Raw genomic sequence first — 21,932 nt, 5'->3', positions numbered from 1 at the left:
TATGAATAACACATAATGGCGTTTACTTTCAATGATTAAGATTATGAAAAACTTTAGTTTAACAAATTAAAAAGTTTAATCATTTTAGATAAAGAATAGTTTATAGGAGAATTATAATGAACTTCAAAAAGATTCGTTCAAATTCAATCACCATGGATCTATAAATATATTTTTGAAATACCGTTGAGAAATGTATGTTTCATTATAATCGAACATTGGGCACACATATGTCTAACCCAATTGATCCGAACCATCTCTTGTTGTTGGATGATCTCTTTTTTTTTCTTTTTTTTATACATGAAGTTTGTGATTCATAAACAAAAATAAACCTTGTAAGTCAAAATCATTAAATAGAGAAAAAAAACTAATTTACCACTCTAATTCATATTTATAGTTTACGAAAAAGGGGAAAAGATGGTATTTAAAGCCAGAATTTTGGACAATAATCATCGAAGGTACCAATACTCGGACGCCAAGCAAGATAAAAGTCTCCACGAGCTGCCCACTACACGCCATTTTTGCTTAAATAAAAGAAATCTTGCTTCCCTTTCTGTATCACTCGTTGTACCAATAAATCCCAAGACTTTCTGTTTGGACCATTTGGTTGGGACAAGCATTTCTATTATCTTGTATGTAAATCCAATCATCTGGTTTTGGTATGGGAATTCTGATCCGCACTATGATTTAAGAAAAACCCGTTTAACGAATTTCTGATTTTCGCTCATTGTCAGTTTGTCACTACCCATACACACAGGAGGCACGACCTGAACTTCTATATTTGGGAGGGTTCATATTCCGAGTTCCCGAGAGAATATTGTATTTTCCTGGAAATGGGTTTCCTTGATCCTGATCGGAATTGAAAACCCATTGACGGAATTGCGTCTTCTGATTCAGAGCATGGGGAATTTCCTCTTCGGCTTCGTGTTGCCATTGCTGCTTTTAACAGGTATTCTCTCTGTCTCTGGATGTTTGTTTCTTTTGCTTCTTTTTTGTTTGACGCGCATTTGATTTTGGACTTAGAGCTTAGGAGTTGCTTCTGTCCTACTATAATTGGGATTATTGGTTTGTGGTTGTTAAGATGTGGCAAGTTCACTTTCGAGTGTCATAGGGTTCTGGTCCTTTACAGTTGCACTCCATCTCGTTCTATGCTGGGTTTGAGATATATTGCGAGGAGTGAGCATGATTGGGATTAGTTGTTCGTTCTTCTTCTTTCACAAGTCTAGACTCTAGATCATAGACTATATTTTCTTTAAAAAAATTACAAAATGGAGCTAATATTTTATGTTTAGAGACACAGAGGGTTGTAACAGACAAAAGGCCTTTGGTTGCCGGAAACAGAAAATTTAGGAATTAGGTATATTACTCTTCAACAATTTGTATCAAAAATATTTAGAAGAGATTAGTGAGGCTGTTGTAATTTCAAGTACTTTTTTTTTTGTTTATTCTAGCACAAGGAGCTGCAGATGGAAACTGGTGAAGTTAGATTGTGTTACCAACTTTAGTATTGTGTTACTCACTTTAGTCTTTATGTACTTCTATATTGACATTCCTCTGCGCCGATGCTTGCATTTTCCACTGCACACATATCTGAGTTATTTTTGTTATATATACCATAATTTCCAGTGAATTTTGTTTACATGGTTTCTCTCTTTCTTACTGAGGTTATTACATGTTTCTTACTTGCCTGCAGCTTCTTTGACCAACTGGAGTTTGATTTCTCTTGTTGACTTAATAGCTTTTCTTCTTGTTCAATTCGACGCACAGAAAATAGGTGAGTGTCTCCTGTGAATCAACAGTTTTGCTGTCAACCAATGTTGCTTTTCTCTAGTTTTGCTAAAAGACTCCTTTATGCTTGTATAACATTTATTATTTAATTATTTTCCTCTTGCCTTGGGGGGTTTGAATTTGTGGTATAAGGCTTGACTTGGAGGCACCATTGTCAAGAGAGTCTGATTTGAGGAAAACGTATGTTAACTGGATTTCACAATTAAGTTTGTTGTCTTTTTTTTTTTTGAATGGAAAAAGTTTTATTCAAGCACCAAGGGGGTCCAACCCAAACAAATTACAAAATGTTCCCAGAAAAGGAAGTGCTCCAGAACCTAAGGCAATCAAACCAGGATACTAAGAAAGTGTCTATGGACGATTCTTTGTTTTTGAAGACTCTGTTATTCCTCTCCAGCCATAGCATCCACATCACAGAAATTGGAATTAATTGGATAAAACTTCCTTGCCTTTTGTCCCTGCTTACACCCTTCCAAGCCAATAATTCCTTGTCCACTGAAGAATTAGTGACCCAAGAAATGCCCAGCAGCCTCAGAACATTTGCCCAAATTTTAGAAGACCACTCGCAGTGCAAGAGAAGATGGCTGATAAGTTTGTTGTCATGGTGTTCTTTCCCCCTTGTGAATGGAATTTTTTTGTTAGAGCTCCAAGATGGTGCAGAGAAGATTATAAGGAGGCTAAGCAAGTGGTCTCAAGATGGTTGTTACGAGTACTATAGCACCATAGTTTAATTGCTGCAAATATATTGCTTTTAAATCAGATAAGGGATGCTTGGTCTTTGATTGCTAGTACCATGTTGATTGGTTGGCATGAGAGACCTTAATATTTTTTTCCTTGAACAGCAAAAGAATATCTAGCAATAAAAACACTGAGGTGGTGCATCCGATGTACAATCAAAGAAGATTTAGGATTATTTACCAGAAATTAGGTCTAAAATATCAAAGTAGACATTTTTATCTACACTATAACTGCCATTAAACTAAGAACAAATGCCAAAAAGCCATAGGTCTTTTAAGCTATAATAAATGAGTTTTCTTCCCCTCAAAAGCTTTATATTTCCTTTCTTTCTACGCAATCCATAAAATGGCCAACAGAATAAATCCAATGAGTTTTCTCCTCCCTTTTGCTCCTTTGTAGTATGTCCACGCTTTGAGTTCTTCAATCACTGAAATTGCTACTCCAACATGAATCGAAAGGCTTGTTTCTGAGCTCACTTACCCCTCTTTCAGAATTTCTTGCTCTTTGGTTTCTTACTTGTTGGTGGAAAGCAATGAATCATAGAGAATGACATTTTAGAAACTACAATTTGAAGTGCATTATTATGCCATTGTTTGTTTTAAAATTGTAAGCTTCATTACTGAAATTTTGAACTTGGGTGGTAATTTTTTTCTTTTCTCAGAACCAGATAAGTTTGAATTTTGAAAGTCATCCCTTAAAAAAAACAATAGCGACTCTAAATTTTAAGTTTTTTGGTTAATATTGTTAGAATATGTATAAATGATGTGAAATGTCCCAACATAACAAGTTAACTTATTGGGTTGAATGACAGAGTAATTAATCTTAACATTGTATGAAGCGGGAGGTCTTAGGTTCAAACCTCAACTTCCGCAATTTAAACCCCTATTTGTTGCTGCCCCAAGTGTGAGCCTTTGTGTATGTTTATTGTTGCCCAAATGAGGGCCTTGTGTGAGAGTAGCCCTAGTGTTGGGCTGTCAGATTGCCCAGCCCACATGTAAGGGGAAGTGTTAGAATATGTACAAATGATATGAAATGTCCCAACCCAATAAGTTAACTTATTGGGTTGAATTGTAAAGCAACTAATCTTAACAAATATCGTGTGCATATTTAGCTATTATTTCCTTTTCCGTACTGCCTCTTGTTGATTTGAATGCTATAGTTAACATGAATCAGATTCATGTGCAACTAACAAGGAACTCTGGTTCTGTAGGATTTCGTTTTCGAAGGCGATATTTGTTACTATGGCCTACTGTGGTGTTTTCGATACTTGTCATTTTTGCTCAAGTCGTATACCTTATTTTATGGGTTATTAAGGGGAATCAGTGGAGCATTGCAGATGCTTGGTGGGCAAAGCTTATTGGCTTCATGATGTAAGAATTAGTTTCCAACTATTGCAGCATTCTACTATCTCTTCATTTCATCTTTGACAATTTGATCCTTTTTTTTTCAACGGCATGCTTTTTCAGAATCGAGTCCTGGAAATCTCCTGCAATCTTTTTTTTGGTTGTTCAACTTTTGGCAGTTTCTGCTGCTTTAATTGATATGTATGGGAAAAGGTTTGGCCCGGTTCCGTGGCAAGATTCATGCTGGGGTCATATCTTGACAATTGCTGAACATTTAGGTTTGTAAGTGGTTCATCATAATTAGTTTTCTTTTTTCACTAGTATTTTTTGTTTTTAAATTTTTTTTATTGAAATCCTATATGCATACTTTTCTATTTGCCTTTACTCCCAAATTCATGTCTTAAACTCATAATACATATTCTGAATGCCTTAACTAGGACTTTGGTGGTGCATCTGAACATGGTTTCAAAGGAGATAGCCTAGAATTGCTATTATTTCCCTTTTGTTCCAGTAAATTAACTACTAGCAAGTATTCTGTTAACTTTTACTCCTTTTCATTTGACATGCTAGTGAATTTATTGCTCCGGTTCAAGACTAGTTGTAGTTGGTTTTTTTTTTTTTTTTTTTTTTCAATTTTTTAAATTTTGCTATTTGGGTCTTGGGCCAAAATCATTTATCTGGCAGCATATGAACTAACCTGAAGGGCTCGAACAATTTCTTATTTGTGTACATGATAAGTATTGGCATATTTTGTTAGAAACAAACCATTTGAAGGACATGTTGACTGCACATGTTCTGGACGTTCATTATTACTCTCAATTCTCAAAGTTATTGTATGCAGTTTAGATTTCTCTTTGATGTTAGAAATCTCTTCCCATTAATTTCTGCTTTTACAATTTGGGCAGATGAACTTTTTATGGGTAGACCCTCCTTAATAATATTGTTGTTTAAAAGAAAAAATATATATAATTCTTATGTAGAAAGTGAATATAATTATGTGAACTAGTGTACATGGTAAGCCAGCTCTACATTATTGCTGTGAGTTGTGTACTGGAGGATCTTATAATTTATTATGCATGAGCTTGTTTTAGTAGCTACAATATTCTTTCTTGGTGGGTTTGAAATACAGAATTTGTTTTAAGTCAATGAATGAAATTTACTTGCCTTCACTATATTTTTTTTGGTTATCACAATCCAGTTCATAAAGGCTGAAAAATGCGCATCAAATGATCCTTGTTTTTGTGTTTGTTAAGCTGAAATAGTACTATACATTAATTGGATTTATATCTCTGTTTTGCTACAAGATAGGATCTCGTCTTAGGATCGCTTCCTGCCTGGTTTTGCCAGCTGTTCAGCTGGTTGTGGGGATAAGTCATCCTTCATGGGTTTCTCTACCATTTTTTATTGGGAGTTGTGTAGGCCTTGTAGATTGGTCTATGACAAGCAATTTCCTTGGACTTTTCTGGTCGGTCTCTCTCTCTCTCTCTCTCTCTCTCTCTCTCACACACACACACACACAGAGAAATACGCCCACAAACATGCTCCTTTCTTTTGCTAGTTGTAACCTTCAGCTTATTTTGTTTATTTGAAGGTGGTGGAGACCTCTTCAGCTGTATGCAGGTTTCAGTGTTGGGCTGCTCTATGTCTATCAGTTTCCAGTAAAGTTCCCAAGTATGTTTCAGTGGATAGCCGATTTTATTGGTCTATTCAAAATATCTGCCAAAGCAGAGTGGCCCGAAATCTGTTCTGGTGGCTCTCTTATACTTTTCTATATCATGGTAGGTATCTGTTGCACAATAATAAATCAAACACTGTTTAGATTTAGTGGCAGCAATACTCCCAAAGTAAACAAGACTGAATTCCTTTTATCTAGAATTTGGGACCTTTCCCCTGATCTCTGAGTGGTAAAATGGATATGACCCTCTATAATTGACATTGTTGTCTAATTTATGTTTTCTAGGCTTAGTCCCAACTATTAGCATGATTGGGATGTGTTATTCCTTGTGATAAATGCATATAAAGCAGGTATGCATAAATAGGCAAAAACAAAAGTAAGGATAGGGTCACAAAGTATGGTCTTAGTAATGTGCAACTGCTGCTTATGGAAGAGTGTATATTTTTTGAATCAACTGTTGCCTTACCGTTCTCCTTTTATCTTTCAGTTTGACTTCTTCTTTCTTTTCCGCTGTGTGGATGTTAATGATGCTATTATGTCCTAAACTACAGTTTTGGGCAAAGTTAGTTGTACGTTAATATTTCAGTTTTAGAATCATGGTTTTGTCCATTTGGCCCTCACTATTTTGTGTGTGAAAGTCCATCATATTTTGTTGGCCGAACAATTCACTGGTCCTTTAATATGATCAATGAGATCTCATTTAGTTTAGTAATTTTGAGTTCTTGTAAGAGTTGACAACCCGTTTTGATGGTGTAGTTGTCCTTCTTGATGACTGTCCGTGCCCCTTATGTCACAACCCTTCCCCACCCCATCCCCCACCGCCTCAAAAAGTTAAGAAATTAAGTACTTCCGTTCACGAGGCTCTTGCAGTGGACGCAAGGTTGGGGAAGGAAAAATGTACACAGCCTTACACCTGCGCATTGCATAGAGGCTGTTTCTAGGATTTGAACTTGTGGCTACTAGGTAGCAGTGAACCATTTGTATGGCTAGGCCAAGTTTCGTCCTTGGAATCAACGATTTGCCTGAATTAAATAGTTGGTTAGTTGCTGTCAGATGATCACTGCTCTGGCAAAAGGGGAGCTAAGAAAAGTTAGGGTTTTTCAGGCTTGTAGTTGCTTCTGCAAGAACGAAATTTTGCCACAATTAACAATATGAAAGTTATTGTATGCGCACTGCTCTTTTGTTGAAACATAATCCATAATGTGCACTGCTCTTTTGTTTGCTTGCTTAACTTTTTTTTCTTCCCCCATTATATTTAAATAAACCTCCTTTGCCTTTATGTGTAGCTATCATATGTCAAGTGTGATTTGGAAGAAATGGATTTCATCATGTCCATGGGAGAACGTAACTTGACAGAGCATCTGCTTCCTTTGAAACAATCATTTTTTGTTCGTGAGTCAAGGTACAAATTGACTTTTATTTCTTCTTGTCCTCCCATCTTCCTCTTCTTTCCTAAGGCATCCTTTAGGACAAAGGCGTAAGCATTACGGATTACTTTCTGAATTCAGGAGGTCCACTAGCTGCTTTAGAATCATCTTTTTGACTATTGTTAGATATCGTTTTATAGCCTGAAAAAGTCTCTGTCTCTCATGGAACATTTTTGGGTAAGCAATGATCGTTTAAAAATTGCCAGCGTTGCCACTCTTGTGGGCAAACCAGACAAATGATATCCTTTCGACTGGAGAAGACCAATAGCAGATCTGGAATACCTTGCTATAAATCTCCAAAAGACTCAAAAAAGTCAAGAATATAATGGCAGTGATTATCAAGGGACAATTATTTGGAAGGCAATAGCAAGTAGAGAGGCTCTTAAGAGTTCAATATCTCAAAGAACAAGACTATCCCTATTGTGATGAAAATTTCACCTTTTGTATACATTGGGACATTGCCCCAGTATTAATCTAGAATAGATTTAAGGAATCTTCTTACATATGGTTTGTGACGGGCCTGAATTACAACTTAGGGATTCAGAATTTGTTGAGAGAGAGAGTGCGAATCCACATTCTCTGTGGATTCTAATTGATTAATTTTTGCATCCATTTAGTCAATCAAAATTTTTTTTGAGATAAGGAATTTTATGATGAGCCTGATTGATGCAAAAGAAATGGGAAAGGTTTAAGGTTAGGATGTTGCCGTAAAACATAAAAGATATGGTGGCTGTTAGAATCGCGTTAAATAGTAGCTTGGCATGCAGTAGCTGTAATTTTCCAAAAAAAGGAAAAATGATGGAGAGAAGGTGAAAAAGAACAGAGAATACATCAGGCATGATATGGCTGCAATTAGTTGAGCAACAGTTAAGCTTAAATTGAACATTACTTTTTACCATGCAGATCAAGCTTTATTAAATCGGTTAATCATATCGTATGAGTCTACAGCTCTAGTATTATCTCACATGGTTTCCAACTTTATTTTTAAGGAGATTTATTCAATTTACGAAGTTTTAAAGAACCTATGGTCTGTTTCGAAGCTTGCTAATATACATTTTATCTACTGTCACATTTTATCTACTGTCTGTTGTGGCATATAACCGAGATCTAAAGTTCCACCAATTTGGTTACTGCTTTGGAATCTTGCTGTATTTATTTTGGCGAAGTCAAAACTTTCTTACTTTGGGCCTTGTCCTTATGAGACATGGCAAGATTGTTAGACTCCAAAGAAGCTATCATATCCCGTCTAAATAGGGCGAGCAGCCAAGCATCTTTCTGGAATTCTATCGTTGTGTACGGTAACTTGTACCTAGGGTAGATCAGGTTAAAAGTGATGGGTTTTTTAAAAAAAAAAAAATTCTTTTGTTGTTTGTTTTCAAGACTTAATTTTGTATTTTGTGCAGATCTGGTGTGAGACACACTAATGTTCTACTAAGGGGAGCTGTGTTTAGGACTTTCAGCATCAACTTTTTCACGTATGGGTTTCCGGTACATATCGCAAACTACTTGTTTTGAATTGCAATTCTGTTCTATTTCATAACATTTAAGTTGTTTCAATTACATGAAGGTCTATTGAAAGGAAGCAACTAAAAAAACTAAGAAAACTGATGGCTTTCAACTTTCAAGGAACTCCCTACTATGAGAGACCACAAATAAAATTGGAGACTGATAACCATGAAGTAGGGTGATTCTTGATGTTCAGAGTTAAACTCACTGATGGATCAGGTCCCCGTGGGAAAGGCCCAAAGCCAATTCCAGGGAACAGTGCTTCATAGGTTCTGGTAGTTCACAACTTCATAAGCATGCCTAGTTCACCAAGCCTCTCGAAGCACACCCACATCATTATGCCTTTTGTGCAGGTCGGAACTTACCCAACAAGGAATTTTGCTGCCTTAGGAGGACTGTTATAGTAATGGCCACTATCACCCTGTCATCTGGTCACCAACTTCCTTGACCATCTGACACTGGGCAGGCTTCAGCCCCCAGCCATAGATCACCTCAAAAGCACTGCTGTTTTGCTCTAACCAAAGGTTCAATACAGTGCAAACTAATGCAACTCTCCAACCATTATTCATTTTTCCTATCGCCCACATTCTATGTCGCCAGTCTGCAATGCATAGTAGTTAATGGCTCACCGATCCATCTCTAAGACAGGAAGGAGAAGGCGACAAATCTCAATAGAAAATCAACAGTGTAATAGAAAGGATCCACTGCATTTATCTCTTCAACATTTGTATTACCAACTAACGACAAAGTCCTTGATTAATTTTGAGATGGTAAGACTGCTGCAAAGGGCTTTCTGTTTATACGGATGAAGAAAACTTAGTTGGAGCTGGAATTTTCCGAAAACATTGCTAGAGAAAGAATGAATCTGAAATGTTGTCAAGTTTCTGGTGGAGGATTTAACCCCATTCTTCCTGATGGTTGGAAAACCACAAATGTAAACTTTTTAGGTGGTTTGACTTTGGAAAAGTGTTTAGTGTTTCTAGGAGAAAGAGAAATTAGTTGGGGCAGCAATTTCTGAAAGTACTGCAAGAGAGAGAATGAATCTGAATTGTTGTCAAGCTTCTGGTGGAGGATAAAACCCCATTTTTCCTGCTGGTTGGAAAGCCCCAAACATGATCTTTCTTTCCTGAGATAAACTACTTTCCTATTTGTTTGAGTCTATCCATAATTAATTGTTTGAATGAAAACTTTTATTGCTGGGTTTGACAGGTGTCCTTGTTTGCTCTTTCCCTTTGGAGTTTCCATTTTGCAAGCATATGTGCATTTGGATTACTTGTATATGTTGGCTACATCGTTTATGCCTTCCCTTCCTTATTCCATTTGCACCGATTGAATGGGCTGCTCCTTGCCTTCATTCTCTTGTGGGCTGTCAGCACATATATTTTCAACGTGGCTTTTGCATTCTTGAATTTGAAGCTTGGGAAGGTATCAGTTTACTTATCCTGCATGAAATTCTATGCCTTTTATTCTAGGTATAACCTTATAAGTTAAACGGCTGAAGGTTATTTTTCGGACACTCTATACAGGACATGGGCATATGGGAGATGGTTGGGTTATGGCATTATCCAATACCTGGATTCTTTTTGCTTGCACAATTTTGTCTTGGCATTTTGGTTGCTTTGGGTAATCTTGTGAACAACTCGGTTTTCCTCTATGTGTCTGATGAGGGAGGTCAATCTTCAATTGAAAATTCTGCAGTGGAAGGTAGTGAGTCTTAACCTTTCAAACATGATTTTTCTGTTTTTCATTTGATTTCTTGATTGCTATTACTGTAGATTGAGTTGCCTGTGTGATTTGTTTCTTAAACAATATCAAAATTCATTTTGATGTTTCTGGAGTCCCGAGTCCTGTTTGTGACATTGATATTCTTCTCCTCTTCATCAACATGAAAGCCCTTGTCCAAAACAGTTAAGGTTGGGAATACTTGAATAAAAAAGGTAAACAACTCCCATGCACAAGGCTCTCATAATGGGTGGGGTCGGGGACAAATTGGATGTACGGATGTACGCAGATCTTACCCCCACATAATATGTGGAGATGCTCTTTGTAGGAATTGAACCTGTGACCTCTAGGTTGCACCCGTACAACTCTACCACTGGGTTGTAGTGGGCGGGGTTGGGAATACTTGAATCCATAAGAAGAATCATTTTGAATCCACTATGATTTCCTTTCTCCATTTGTTCCTATCTAGTGCTATAATCTCCAGTGATCCTATAGTGCCCATATAATTTCTTATTACTTCTATTCATGTCTTTTTCGATCTCCTCATTTTACAATCTCCTACTTGAACCTTTTCAATTATTTCTCACCTCAGCATCGCTTTATCTATGTTTTTACATGCCTATATTGTCTTAAATTGTTCTCTCGTAACTTATGTTGAATCGGTACTACTCCTATCTCAGATCTAATGCCTTATTTCTTATCATGTGCTTGTGTTGCCGCACATCCAAATGCTACATTCTTGTTTCTGCTACATTCATTCTTTGCTGCACATAAAAAGAGACTCTATTTTCCTATATTTTTTGCTTTGAAAATTATTGTAGTGGGAAGATTTGCCTACCAATTCTACTTTCATATTTATGCTTCTTCTTATTGATTTGTTGTGCTTATACTTCCATTTACCTAATAGTGGCTTATTGTGTTCTCGATTACAGTTGAAGAAGAGACCAAGGTACTGATTGTGGCAACAATTGCTTGGGGTCTGCGCAAATGTTCTCGTGCTATTATGCTGGCGTTGATATTTCTTATTGCCATGAAACCTGGTTTCATCCACGCCATATACTGTATGTTTATCAAACCAAAATTTATCTTAATGCATGAAAATAATATTGTGCAATCATTTTCCTTGAATAATCTTGCATTTAAATGATGTAAAGTTATAATGTGACTCAACTTTCTAGAAGCGTACTAATTGTGTTTATATTCTGACCTCTGTCTCAGTGATATTCTTTTTGATCTATCTTCTGAGCCATCACATCAGCAGGAAGATGCGACAGTCCCTGATTCTTTTATGTGAAGCTCACTTTGCATTATCGTACATTCTTAAGATTGGTATAATATCGAATGCTTTGGAGCGCAAAGGCTCTTTAAGTAAGGAAATTCTGTTGCAATTAGGTATGGATTATTGGATTCTTACTTTATGTGGAATAGTTATGGATTATAGTTGATTATCTGACACAGTATATTATAATTTCTCAAGGTCTAAGCCTGATTAGGGAAACAAGGATAATAGTAATAGTAGTTCTTTTGTGAAATGGTGCAGGTCTCCTCGAATATGACAGTGCCTGGGATTTCTTGGAAATAGCTTTACTTGCTTGCTTCTGTGCAATTCATAACCGTGGTTTTGAAATGCTATTCTCATTCTCAGCAATTGTCCAGCATACCCCAAGTCTACCCATCGGATTTAGCATCTTGAAAGCTGGTCTGAATAAATCAGTTCTCTTGTCTGTGTACGCGTCCCCAACCACCAAGTACAACCATCATAGTCCTTCTTATGGTATGTATCAATCTACAATTTGGGTAGAAAAAAAGAAGTTTACATTGGCAACTAAGGTACCACGGATCAGTGTGCAATTTTTGTTATCATTGTTGAAACAAGGGCGGAAAAACAGCTGTTTCTAATAAACTTGTGGGGTCTGGGTCAGTGTTGAACCTACTATCCAATTAAATAAGTAAATATAAACAATCTATTGAGACATTTTCTGGTTAAAGCAATGCCTAGACCTTTTCTTTTTCTTTTTCTTTTTTCATTTATGTGTTCTATTCTGTGTCTTTAGATGATAGTCCTGCTGCTATTGTAATTGCAATTTCTAGTTGTTGATTTTACCGTTACACTGCTGTCATCACTCTACACTCATTTGTTATTCCTACATTCAGAGAGGATCGCATCATTTCTCAGTGCAGTTGGACAGAAGTTTCTATCAGTGTATCGATCATGTGGAACCTACATTGCTTTCTTGACCATTCTCCTCACAGTATACCTGGTCACTCCCAATTATATATCATTTGGGTATCTTTTCCTTCTCCTTGTCTGGATAACTGGAAGACAACTTGTTGAGACAACGAAAAGGCGTTTATGGTTTCCTCTAAAAGCATATGCAATAGCCGTGTTTATCTTCATCTATAGCTTGAGCAGCTTTCCCATCTTTAAGATATGGCTATCTAGGTTTATAGACCTATTTTTTTACTTGGGTTACAATACAGAAGCTTCATTGTTGGAAAATGTTTGGGAATCCCTTGCAGTCTTGGTTGTGATGCAACTTTTTAGCTATGAAAGGAGACAGAGCAGGTTTACAACATTGGAGGATTCAGATCTGCTGGATTCTGGAGTTGTTGGATTTATTAAACGGTTTCTAATTTGGCATAGTCAGAAGATCCTGCTTATTGCACTATTCTATGCTGCTTTGTCTCCAATTAGTGCTTTTGGTTTTCTGTTCTTGCTTGGCTTGGTCATCTGTTCAACTTTACCCAAATCTTCTCAGATCCCATCCAAGTCATTCTTAATGTACACATCATTTCTAGTGACAACTGAATATCTTTATCAGATGTGGGGCAAGCAGGCTGATATGTTTCCTGGACAAAAGAATTTTTATTTGGCCCTGTTTTTGGGTTTCCAAGTGTATGAGCCAGGTTTCTGGGGTTTAGAGTCAGGCTTAAGGGGAAAAGTGCTTGTGATTGCTGCCTGTACCCTCCAGTACAATGTCTTCCATTGGTTTGAGAAGATGCCGTGTAGTACTCTAAACAAAGGAAAGTGGGAAGAACCTTGTCCATTGTTTGTCTCTGCAGAAGATGACTCTACAGATATCTCAACTTGCAACGAGGAAGATACGCCATCACTATATTCTAGTTCACAATCTGTTAAACGAGAGGGTGTGATGGAAAATTCATGGCTATTGCTTAGCTCTGGTCAGTCACAAGCACCTCGTCCTATCTCCCCGAAATCAGGAGCCTCTGAAGGTAGCAGCTCTAGGAAGTTTTCACTCGGTCATATATGGGGGAGCACAAAGGAGAGTCATAAGTGGAACAAGAAGAGTATTCTTGCACTGAGAAAGGAGAGATTTGACTTGCAGAAATCTCTTTTAAAAGTATATCTGAAGTTCTGGATTGAGAATTCATTTAACCTCTTTGGCCTTGAGATAAACATGATAGCACTGCTCGTGGCAAGTTTTGCATTGTTAAATGCTATTTCCTTGCTATATATTGCATTGCTCGCTACTTGTATTATCTTGGATCGGCGCATCTTACGTAAGTTATGGCCTATATTTGTCTTCTTGTTTGCTGCCATTCTCATCCTTGAGTACTTCGCAATCTGGAATACTCTGTTTCCTTCAAATGATCGTATCCCAAGTGAGGCTAATGTACATTGCCATGATTGCTGGAGAATATCATCCCTCTATTTCAATTATTGCGAGAATTGTTGGCTAGGTAATACTATCTTAAACTTATTAAGCTCATTCCTCAATTGGCGGCACACTCATCTAAGATACTATTATTTTGAAAGAATTGTTGGCTCAGCATTAATCTCTTTTTTGTTGAACTTGATGCCTATTTTTTTCTTACCTTTTGATGTTCATTTATTTAAATCTTGCTAACCTTTAGTATCATGCTTGCTGTAGGACTTAATATCGATGACTCCCGCATGCTTATCAGCTATTTTATGGTTTTCTTGTTTGCTTGTTTCAAACTTCGCGCTGATCACTTGTCTAATTTGTCCGGATCATCTACATATCGCCAAATGATGTCTCAGCGCAAGTACACATTTGTTTGGAGAGATCTCTCATTTGAAACGAAGAGCATGTGGACTTTCCTCGACTATTTGAGGCTTTACTGCTATTGTCATTTATTGGATCTTGTGCTTGCTTTGATCTTGGTCACTGGGACTCTTGAGTATGACATTCTGCATCTTGGTTATCTTGCTTTTGCTCTCGTTTTCTTTCGGATGAGACTGGAAATCCTCAAGAAGAGGAATGAAATATTTAAATATTTGCGCATATACAACTTTGTTCTTATCATTCTTTCCCTTGCCTATCAGTCTCCATTTTTAGGGGGATTCAGTTCTGGGAAATGTGAGACAAGAGATTATATATATGAAGTCATTGGCTTTTATAAGTATGGCCACGGGTTTCGAATAACTGCTAGATCTTCACTTGTTGAGATAATAATATTTATGCTGGTAGCGCTCCAGTCATATATGTTTTCCTCCCAAGAATTTGATTATGTGGCGCGATATCTTGAGGCAGAGCAAATTGGTGCCATTGTGAATGAGCAAGAGAAAAAAGCTGCATGGAAAACTGCACAGTTGCAACAAATTCGCGAATCTGAGGAGAAGAAACACCAGCGTAATTTGCAGGTGGAGAAGATTAAATCTGAGATGCTCAACCTGCAAAACCAGCTTCATAGTGTGAACTCAACCGTAAATGGTGCTGATGCATCTCCTGCGAGGGAAGGCCTTAGAAGGAGGAGGAGTTCTTCTCTTATGTCAAATAACGATGCTAGGATTGCAGATAACGAGGGAGGAATTACGAGGAAACAGGAGCAGATTTTAAGAGAGGATTCTATGTTACCTTTTGAAGTTCACGAATCTCTTCCTAGCGTACACATGGAGAGCTCAGCGTTGCTGGAGTCTCCAAACTATCCTATGGAATTTGAGATTCCTGAGATCAGACAAGAACTATTTAAAAGTGCGAATGATGATTTAGAGCAGAAAGAGGACCAATTGAAGGTGAGCCCCTTAATTTCTGGAGAGGAATTCCCAAAGTATCCAATGAATAGTGAGATCACTGAAATCAAACCAGATGTGGTCAATAGTGCTGCTCAGACAGTCCAGTCGAAAGAGAATCCTTTAGTTTCTGCAGTACAACTGATAGGTGATGGCGTTTCACAGGTACAGTCTATTGGAAATCAGGCTGTTAACAATCTAGTGAGCTTCCTGAATATCGAACAAGAAGATTCAGATATGAATGAGCACTCATCTGCTGAGGATGGAGTATATGAGGAAATGGAGAGCCAGAGAACAAGGGACACTTGCTTGCACCGTTCATCTTCTCTCAAGTCTGATAAAAGTTCAGATGCCACAAGTCTGCAAATTGGAAGAATCTTCCGTCACATATGGTCCCAGATGCGCTCGAACAATGATGTTGTCTGTTATTGTTGTTTTATTCTCGTCTTTCTATGGAACTTCAGTTTGCTTTCAATGGTGTATCTTGCAGCTCTCTTCCTCTATGCCCTATGTGTAAATACTGGTCCGAGTTATGTCTTCTGGATTGTCATGCTAGTCTACACTGAACTTTACATATTGCTTCTGTATCTGTACCAAGTTATCATCCAGCACTGTGGATTCAGTATAAACTCAGAACTGCTTCATGAGCTAGGATTTCCCAGAAACAAATTCACACTGTCCTTTGTTGTCAGTTCCTTGCCTCTTTTTCTTGTCTACTTATTTACCCTCTTACAGAAGTCTATAACTGCGAAAGATGGTGAATGGATGACTTCTATGGACTTTAGTTTGCATCAAAGGAGTGCCCTGTACAAAAAAGACGTTCGTGTGAGTTATAGCTGGAGCAAGAGGGCAACGGAACTGATACACCTAATGAAGGATTTGATCAAAATGATATTCAGAAGCTTCATTAGGTACTGGAATTCACTCACTCAGGGAGCAGAGTCTCCTCCTTACTTTGTTCAAGTGTCTATGGATGTCCACATGTGGCCAGAGGATGGGATTCAACCAGAAAGGATAGAGTCTGGAATAAACCGATTGCTTAAAATTCTGCATGATGAGAGATGCAAGGAGAAAAATCCTTATCTTTGCCCTTTTGCAAGCAGGGTTCACGTTCAGAGCATTGAAAGAAGTCTAGAAAAGCAAAATGTGGCCTTGGTTGTTCTTGAGGTTACATATGCCTGCCCTTTGACTGGGTGTACCATGGCAGAATGGTTCAGATCACTAACTCCTGCAGCTGATGTGACTGAAGAAATTCGTAGAGCACAGCGTGCTGGGTTGGTTGAAGAAGTGGGATTTCTGTGTCCTATACTCTCTGTCATTGGGGGAGGCAAAAGAGAAGTTGACTTATATGCCTACACATTTGGTGCAGATTTGATGGTCTTTTTCTTTGTTGCCATTTTCTACCAATCTATAATAAAGAATAATAGTGAATTTCTTGATGTTTATCAGCTTGAAGATCAATTTCCAAAAGAGTTCGTGTTCATCTTAATGGTAACTCTCTCTCTCTATCCTTCTGAACTTTGCATTATTTTCTCAATTGATTAATTTTGGAAAGTTTATGGACTTAAAATCCTCGTTACTGGGTTTGCTTCATGATTCACTTGATTCATGCTGTTTTTTTATGCCATGTGACTAACTACTTTTTGTCAATTTCATGAAGAAAACGAATGTTGTTTCTAAATAACAAAATCTAGGATACCCTATTTTCACTGTATCTGCTTAGTCATGGGAAACTACCCTGGCAAGAAGTTTACTTTGCATTAGTATCACTTTTTGTAGTTGCCTTGCCCTGTTATCCTGACTTCTGACCTGTTTAACTCATTCCATGAATGCAGGCTATCTTCTTCTTGATTGTTCTTGATCGAATAATTTACCTTTGTTCATTTGCCACGGGAAAAGTATTTTTCTATCTTTTCAACCTGATTCTCTTCACATATTCAGTTACAGAATACGCTTGGAGCTTGGAACCATCCCATCAACACGTTGCACGATTTGCACTTCGTACTATATTTCTTGCAAAGGCGGTTTCTCTGGCATTTCAGGCCATACAGATCCGGCATGGGATGCCCCATAAGAGCACTTTGTATCGTCAGTTTTTGACCAGTAAAGTTTCTCGGGTTAATTACTTAGGCTATCGACTTTATCGTGCTTTGCCATTCCTTTATGAGTTGCGGTGTGTGCTTGACTGGTCTAGCACAACCACATCTTTGACAATGTATGACTGGCTGAAGGTATGTTTATGGACGCATATATTTCTAGCTTTGCTCATTGATTATTTGATTTTGATCTTCATAAACTGACACGACTACCAACATCATTCTTGAATCATTACTGTTTTTTTTTCTCTAACTCTGTTCTTGAAATGAGTGCACAAGAGGAACAAAATAATACTGGGGAGACTGAGAAACAGAACCATCAAAGTGTATGCATCGATTAAATGGTTAGAGCCTCCTGCCTGGTCACTGTTGCTGACCACAAGGCATCTGTTATTACTGTGAAGGGATTTGTTCCTGGTGGATGTTGAATGAATTGGGTTTAATTTTGTTGTGCAATTTATGTTAGAGCCTCTCTATCTTGTGATGTGTGTCATGGGTTTGTCTTTGTTTGTGTGGGTCAATTTATATCCTGTCTGTTCACTGGAGATATTCATATGCTTACATTTCATGTTTTGTCTTGATTTGAACTTCATACTCATTTCTGAAACTGGATATAACTTTCTTCTGTAGCTGGAGGACATAAATGCCAGTCTGTATCTCGTCAAATGTGATGCAGTCTTGAATAGAGCTAGGCATATACAAGGAGAGAAGCAAACAAAACTGACCAAATGTTGCAGTGGAATATGTCTGTTTTTCATCTTACTCTGCGTTATCTGGGCCCCAATGCTGGTAAGAACAACTGAAACTAAATTTTCTTGCCATTATCATACTTACTTTCAGCTCTATAGGATCTGATCGTCAGAGACTGCAGGTTAATGTTTTTGGAATATTCTCTTTACTGAGCTCTACATACTTAATGCATCTATATAATTCACTCAAATAATGAATCAAGTTGATATGGCCATCAACTGGCCACCGCATAACATACAGTAAAGTCTTCTAAATCTTTCAGTGACAAAAACTTGCTAGTGAGCTGATAAATGTTTGTAGCATCTGCCACAGAATGCATACAGAATGTATTTTGAACTGTTAAATATATTTAATGTGAGAATTATGTTCAGAGAGTTATTTGAACTTCTACTACTGTTTGTCTCTGCGTTGCTTACTTATGTTTAGCTTAGATATTGGGGAATACTTAAGTGCAGAATCCATATCATGAATTATTCTTTGTCTTGCTAGTATTTTAAAATTGCTTCTTGTGTTGCTTGCATGTCTCTAGAACTCAAGCTGTGTATTGTTTGTCGAAGTAATGTCAACTTCTGATGCAGAATCCAGATGATGCCTTCACGATTTTTTTTTTCCTTTTCTCCCACTTTTGTCGGTAGATTTCTTATAAGTACAGTCTCGAAAGCCTCACGAAAACCCCCCGTCACCCACTCGAGAATAGCACAAATGTAAAAGCGGAATTGTTTTGACATGTACACTTTCTTTTCTTGCTATAACCGAATTATCTAATAGGTTCATTGCCAAGTAGAAAATATTTAAAGAAGGGGCATGCTTATCATAGACTGATTTTCCTATGCAAAATGAACAAAGAATCTTTTAGCTGCTTTTTTTACACTACTTCTGGATTTGGAAGTTGGAACATGTGGACAACGATCAGGAAGAAACTGGGGGTTAGCTTGGCTATTAGCAAGGATCTACCTGCAGAGTTAATAGCATGCAATTTGGTTTACAAAGACAAATCCAAGAGGATAATCTTTCACTGTATGTCAATGAGCACTTGGGGCCTGGTATCTGGAAAGAAACGACAGATTGTTTTGGGACAAAGCAATGCACCCACAACATTTCATTGATTATTGGCTCTGCAACATAAAGCTTTTTGTTATCCAGAGATTGTACTAATTTTTTTTATACTTTCACTAGTGCTCCACCCCAAATTGCCCTTATCTGTTTTCTTTGTGATCTAGGTTCTGCTGTTATCTGTCGTGTCTTTCTGTTTTGGGTTCAACTCCTCACCCTCGGTGATATATATATATATATATATATATATATATTTTTTGCTTACTTTTTGAGCAACAAAAAAATAATAGTGTTTTTTTCAGTTACTGCCATTGTTGACCCTTAATTTGGCATCTTAGGACAACTAGGTATATTTTAGCCTCTGAAATATTCGTGTGGAGTTCCTTTGTGTTGTTGGATTGCTTTGACCACGCCAGTCTTAGTACAGTACCTTCTCAAAGAAACATAAACTGCTGTATTTTGTTAATGATACTATGTTTTGCTGCTACAGATGTACAGTAGTGGCAACCCAACAAATATTGCAAACCCCATAAAAGATGCCAGTGTTCAGCTTGATATTAAGACAGTTGGTGGAAGGTTGACCTTGTATCAAACCACCTTGTGCGAAAAGCTTCAGTGGAATAGGCTCAACTCCGATGCTAATCTTGATCCTCAAGGTTATTTAGATACATATAATAAGAATGATATCCAGTTGATATGCTGCCAACCTGATGCAAGCACTTTGTGGCTTGTCCCTGATGTGGTTCAGACCAGATTCGTTCAGTCCCTTGACTGGGATATGGATATGGATATTTATTTTACATGGGTTCTTACCAGGGAGAGACCGAAAGGCAAGGAAGTTGTGAGATATGAAAGACCTGTTGATCTTCTAGATCTTCCAAGGCAATCAGATGTCCAAAAGGCTCTCAATGGTTCTAGTGACAGCTTTAGGACTAATAATCTTTACCCAAGATACTTCCGTGTTACTGGTTCTGGTGATGTCAGGCCATTTGAACAAGAGGTATACTGTACTGTAATTCTCTCATTGACTTCATCCTTGTTCTAGCTTGCTGTCGTAGGACTGATTTATGTCTAGTTTCGTTGATGATGCGAGTATGCTGGCCATTTCCAAGTGATTTATCTTCGGAATTGTTTTTACTCCGTAATGGTTTTCTTGGAAATCTTTTATAATGTTTCTTTAAATGAAAATTTTTAGATTATTATGGTGAGCTGCTGATTTTTTTTAAAGTAATCAAATTACTATTGGAGTCTTAAAGGCTGTGTAACATCTGTAAAATCGGTGACAATGTTATTTCAGGAATTTCAGCAGTTATTAAATCATTTCTAACATGCTTTATTAAATTATTATACAGGTAAATTTGATCAGTGCAGATCTTGTCAGAAATCGTAAAAACTTTGAGTGGTGGTCATTCCATGATATCAATCCATCAAATGTGAGCGGCTGTGAAGGTTTGTCGGGACCCACGGCCATCATCGTATCTGAGGAAACACCACCACGTAAGTCAGATATGCATTCCTCCATTATGCATATGTCTAATAACATAGTATAAATTGTTTTCTCTTCAATGAGTTTACTGGTATTGTAATACTACAGAGGGTATTCTTGGTGACACTCTCAGCAAGTTCAGCATTTGGGGTCTCTACATTACCTTTGTGCTCGCAGTTGGCCGTTTTATCAGACTTCAATGTTCTGACTTGAGGATGAGAATACCTTACGAGAATCTACCTTCCTGCGATAGGTAAGACTGTGTTCTTCTTCTCTACCTATGAAATTCACTTTCCGAAATACAATACAACGAAGTCACGTCTTTATGGTCTCAAATATTTGGTTTGAATACAAAAAAAAAAAATAAAGCTTTCAGTTCTTTTATGTTGGAAGAACAAAATAAAAATGTTCTCTCCATGGGCTTGCTTTGGATGCCAAAGAAAACTTGACAACAACTAGAATGTCTAAAATTGGCTGAGATTTGTACTTCTTTCAGATTCTGTTAGTTTTCCCACTCTTGCTCACCACTCATCGGTAACTCGTAGAGGAGACTATACTTGTGAAGTGCCTTTTCTGAGTTCATAACCATATTTGGTTGTGGTTCTGTTGTAGGTTGATAGCCATCTGTGAGGATATATATGCGGCAAGAGCAGAGGGTGAGCTGGGAGTTGAAGAGGTCCTATACTGGACCCTAATCAAGATTTACAGGTCACCTCACATGCTTCTAGAGTACACCAAACCAGACTAGGTCAAAAGTTAAATGCAACTTTCTGGTGCAAGAAATTTGATTCGGCGCTGATAGAGGTAGATGACACCTAGTCACCCTGTAACAACTCTGGATCTGGGGAGAAGATTACTGGAGTCTAGTCTTCTTCAAAGGGTATGCAGTTTCCTTGTGGAAGGATATAAACGCAGAGCTTCTCATTGGCGGGGGTAATAGACAAAGCATTTGCCCCTTGCAATGCATCGTCCCTCGGGGCCGAAAATGTCTTCCAATTCACTATTGCTCAAAGCAGGCTTCGTCAGCCATGCTGAAGATCGCAGTGGTGAAAACTGAGAACCTTGCGCTTATGCACTGTATCTAATTTAGAGGTTAGCCATGGGTGTGGATAGAGATTTGGGATCTTTACACAATTTTATAGTGTTTGGGGAAAAATAAAGCTTCACTAAAACAAAGAGGACCAAAAGTATTCGGTTTGGGTCTGTACAGAACAGAAGTTGAGATCTTACATTTACTCAACTGTCAATACATTCAATTTATGAATGAACGCAGATAAAATGTAATGTAGAGGGGTTGACAAGCCATCCTAAACTCCTAAGATTATGATGCAGGCATCTGGAATAATAAAAATGTTCAA

General features: G+C 37.6%; 1 protein-coding gene across 6 annotated transcripts; it reads left to right on the top strand.

Annotated features, from left to right (window-relative positions):
* The first annotated feature begins 471 nt into the window (after window positions 1-471).
* On the top strand, window positions 472-21,879 carry LOC119982084 (piezo-type mechanosensitive ion channel homolog). 6 transcript variants are annotated; one of them, XM_038825268.1, is made up of 22 exons: window positions 472-629; window positions 732-946; window positions 1,691-1,771; window positions 3,731-3,890; window positions 3,987-4,141; window positions 5,172-5,328; window positions 5,455-5,641; window positions 6,825-6,940; window positions 8,369-8,453; window positions 9,681-9,896; window positions 9,998-10,175; window positions 11,126-11,254; window positions 11,412-11,585; window positions 11,734-11,967; window positions 12,348-13,895; window positions 14,087-16,680; window positions 17,025-17,420; window positions 17,916-18,074; window positions 19,579-20,088; window positions 20,441-20,585; window positions 20,683-20,827; window positions 21,187-21,879. In XM_038825268.1, the coding sequence occupies exons 2-22, from the start codon at window positions 898-900 to the stop codon at window positions 21,320-21,322; spliced, it is 7,554 nt and encodes a 2,517-aa protein (XP_038681196.1). In that variant the 5' UTR covers window positions 472-629; window positions 732-897; the 3' UTR covers window positions 21,323-21,879. The 6 variants fall into 6 exon arrangements, with proteins under 6 accessions (XP_038681196.1, XP_038681201.1, XP_038681197.1 ...); XM_038825269.1 differs by lacking the exons at window positions 472-629; window positions 732-946 and having other exon boundaries at window positions 1,715-1,771; window positions 3,835-3,890; XM_038825270.1 differs by lacking the exons at window positions 472-629; window positions 732-946; window positions 1,691-1,771; window positions 3,731-3,890 and having other exon boundaries at window positions 4,023-4,145.
* The last annotated feature ends 53 nt before the right edge of the window (window positions 21,880-21,932 follow it).

This window comes from Tripterygium wilfordii, chromosome 17 (assembly GCF_013401445.1).
Source record: "Tripterygium wilfordii isolate XIE 37 chromosome 17, ASM1340144v1, whole genome shotgun sequence".
Classification (NCBI taxonomy): Eukaryota; Viridiplantae; Streptophyta; class Magnoliopsida; order Celastrales; family Celastraceae; genus Tripterygium; species Tripterygium wilfordii.
This window is presented reverse-complemented; position numbering and strand designations above follow the sequence as displayed.

What these genes read in the sequence shown, in the direction of transcription:
- LOC119982084 (XM_038825268.1), top strand. Translation starts at nt 898, where the DNA reads ATGGGGAATTTCCTCTTCGGCTTCGTGTTGCCATTGCTGCTTTTAACA. An exon ending in ATCTGAGGAAACACCACCAC is followed by an intron (nt 20,586 to 20,682) that starts GTAAGTCAGATA and finishes GTAATACTACAG; the next exon opens with AGGGTATTCTTGGTGACACT. An exon ending in AATCTACCTTCCTGCGATAG is followed by an intron (nt 20,828 to 21,186) that starts GTAAGACTGTGT and finishes GTTCTGTTGTAG; the next exon opens with GTTGATAGCCATCTGTGAGG.